Source organism: Phalaenopsis equestris, unplaced genomic scaffold (assembly GCF_001263595.1).
Source record: "Phalaenopsis equestris unplaced genomic scaffold, ASM126359v1 Scaffold233395, whole genome shotgun sequence".
Taxonomy (NCBI): domain Eukaryota; kingdom Viridiplantae; phylum Streptophyta; class Magnoliopsida; order Asparagales; family Orchidaceae; genus Phalaenopsis; species Phalaenopsis equestris.
Genome location: NW_018251343.1, coordinates 532,223 through 534,513, shown reverse-complemented (window position 1 = coordinate 534,513; position 2,291 = coordinate 532,223). Strand labels below are relative to the sequence as shown.

At 33.9% G+C, this 2,291-nt stretch overlaps 1 protein-coding gene across 2 annotated transcripts in view; it reads right to left on the bottom strand.

Moving 5' to 3' along the window:
* Positions 1 to 753: 753 nt before the first annotated feature.
* The window catches only part of LOC110038655 (phospholipid--sterol O-acyltransferase), a 71,885-nt gene continuing 70,347 nt past the window's right edge, over positions 754 to 2,291 (bottom strand). The window contains exons 13-16 of one of the 2 annotated variants that reach the window (XM_020743552.1): positions 1,920 to 2,024; positions 1,401 to 1,485; positions 1,193 to 1,280; positions 754 to 1,083 (exon numbers count right to left, since the gene is read on the bottom strand). In XM_020743552.1, the coding sequence (XP_020599211.1) occupies positions 1,199 to 1,280; positions 1,401 to 1,485; positions 1,920 to 2,024 (272 nt within the window). In that variant the 3' untranslated portion in view covers positions 754 to 1,083; positions 1,193 to 1,198. Of the gene's footprint in view, positions 1,084 to 1,192; positions 1,281 to 1,400; positions 1,486 to 1,919; positions 2,025 to 2,291 lie in introns of those variants that run through there. The other variant, XR_002295444.1, reaches the window with a different exon arrangement.

The window sequence follows — 2,291 nt, the reverse complement described above, 5'->3', positions numbered from 1 at the left end:
AAAATACAACAACAAAACAATAATTTCATAATACGTCCTCTTGAATCTTAATCAATATTCTCAAAATACAACAACAAAACAATTATTTCATAATACATCCTCTTGAATCTACGAGTCCCTCGGATGAGGTAACCCACAATTGCTAACGAGATCTTCCTTGTTTAAATGAGCTTAAAAACTCGTTTAGACTAAACAAGTTTAAAATAAAATAGTGGTACCGGGACGAAGGAAACATAATTTGTCGTAGATCTACCTCAACATTCGTAGCTCATTGATATTGTCATTGGTTGGTGTTTCGGTGATGTTTTTCCTGTCAAACAAGAATAGTTTGTTTTCCTCTAATCATCCCGAGTTCCTCATATTTCACTTATACTTAGTTCGCAAATATACCCAATACTTATTTCAACCCTCTCACACTTTTTAGGAGCGCTAGAATGATGTCAAAAAAGTTATGCTGAACTAATTTGAGCCATGTTGAACTAAAAATGCCAATAGTCATATGTTGGCCAAATATGGGCTAGAACAGTTACAAAAACAGTTTGGCTGATCAAATAGGAGCTAGGTTAACTCATAAGGTCTATCTAGATTCAACCAATTTGAAGTTTGGTTATGTTTGATTTAGTCAATTAAGATAATTAATCAATTGAACTCAATTTACTTTAATTGAGTAGTATCAGAAAATGCAAATAATTTGTTTTGATGGTTATTCCTTAATCCATAAAAAATAGTATCATATAAATGATAATAACAGCGTCTACAATGCAACATATGAACAAGTCCACACTGCCTTTTCCTAGTCCAGTAAGAAAATAACACCTCTCACCGGAGTTCACAACAATAGTAGGTTTGCAAAGAAGGGTGTCCATGCCTATTGGAATAGAGAATGTGTTATCTAATTCTATTACAAGGTAACCAAATATGCTCCAGCATTTACAACTTCATCAAATAAATAATCCACCTAAAGAAGCCCTTCACCGGAATCCAGTCAGGATCCATAAAATTAACGGCTAGCTGAAGGAAAAATAATCAACGAGCCTCCTCCATATGTTATATAGCAATGTTCGAATTTGTGAATTGCAAATTCTACATTATATAAGCAAACACATTTTAGCAAGCACTAAAAGGAAAACAATGACCACGAATATAATTGTAGAAGCGGGTAACTTATAAGCAGAAACAGATACCAGATTACCTTGTATTATAAATAATGTAAGCGGAGATCTGCTGATGAATTCTTCAACCTACAGCTCTGTCCAAGAAGCACATCCCCAAAAACATACCTATACTTCCAAAATATAGATTAAGAGAAATTTATTTTTTCATGAAATGCATGATTCATGAGATTTTGCGTCATTTCCTGAACACAAATATCAATGGAAAGAAATCGTAAATAACTCAACCTATATTCACAATATTCTGGCCAAGCACATCGAGCTTTTCCATAATCCCAATAACAGTCGACATCTCTCAAGGGTCCACGCTTGGCTGTCAAAATAAAAATATAGAGGAAAATCCTTTTTCAGATTGAAAAAATGGGAAGTCAAATTGAAAATAAAAATTAGCACAGTTTATCTTTACCAAATTTTTATCAAAATGGGCCTCAAAGCTGTTAGATTTATATTAAGATGAGTGCAATATAAAGTCCCAATGTTGCATCTCAGAGAAAATACCATAGCTTTGAGACCCATCCCACCAAAAAATTTGAAGAGAACATCTTTTGCCAACTTCTCTTATCTAGATAAAAGGATGCATGATATACGTGGAACTACAGTAAAGGGAAAGATTATGGCAGGCTGATATGACAAGCCATATCCTTGAATGACGAAGAGTACGAAAAAAACAGATTTACAGATTTAAAGCTTGACGAGATGAAATGCGAAGGCTGAACATTTGATGTGTAAAAAGCAAAGCAAATGCACCTTTTGTTACAAACTTTGATTTTGCATCAGGTTGGATATCATGCCACATTTGAAGCCACAACTCACGCATTAAAACTGAAGACCGAACAATATTCCTGTGGTTTGCTATTGAAAATGAGAATTCAATGTGAGGAGCGTCACTATGTCTGACACGAATTTAACTAAAAAGTCGCAATTCTCAATATTAAAGCAGAAAAGAACAGATAATATCGATTGTATGCATTATGCATAATTCACACTGAATTTAAAGGTGACATTTGTTACACAATGGGATCATCAAGCATACAGCCACAACCCTGCAACCAGTACATTTAAGAAGATCGTGTCATCTACAAACAATGATTTTTCATAGATTAAATTTATTCTTTCCCT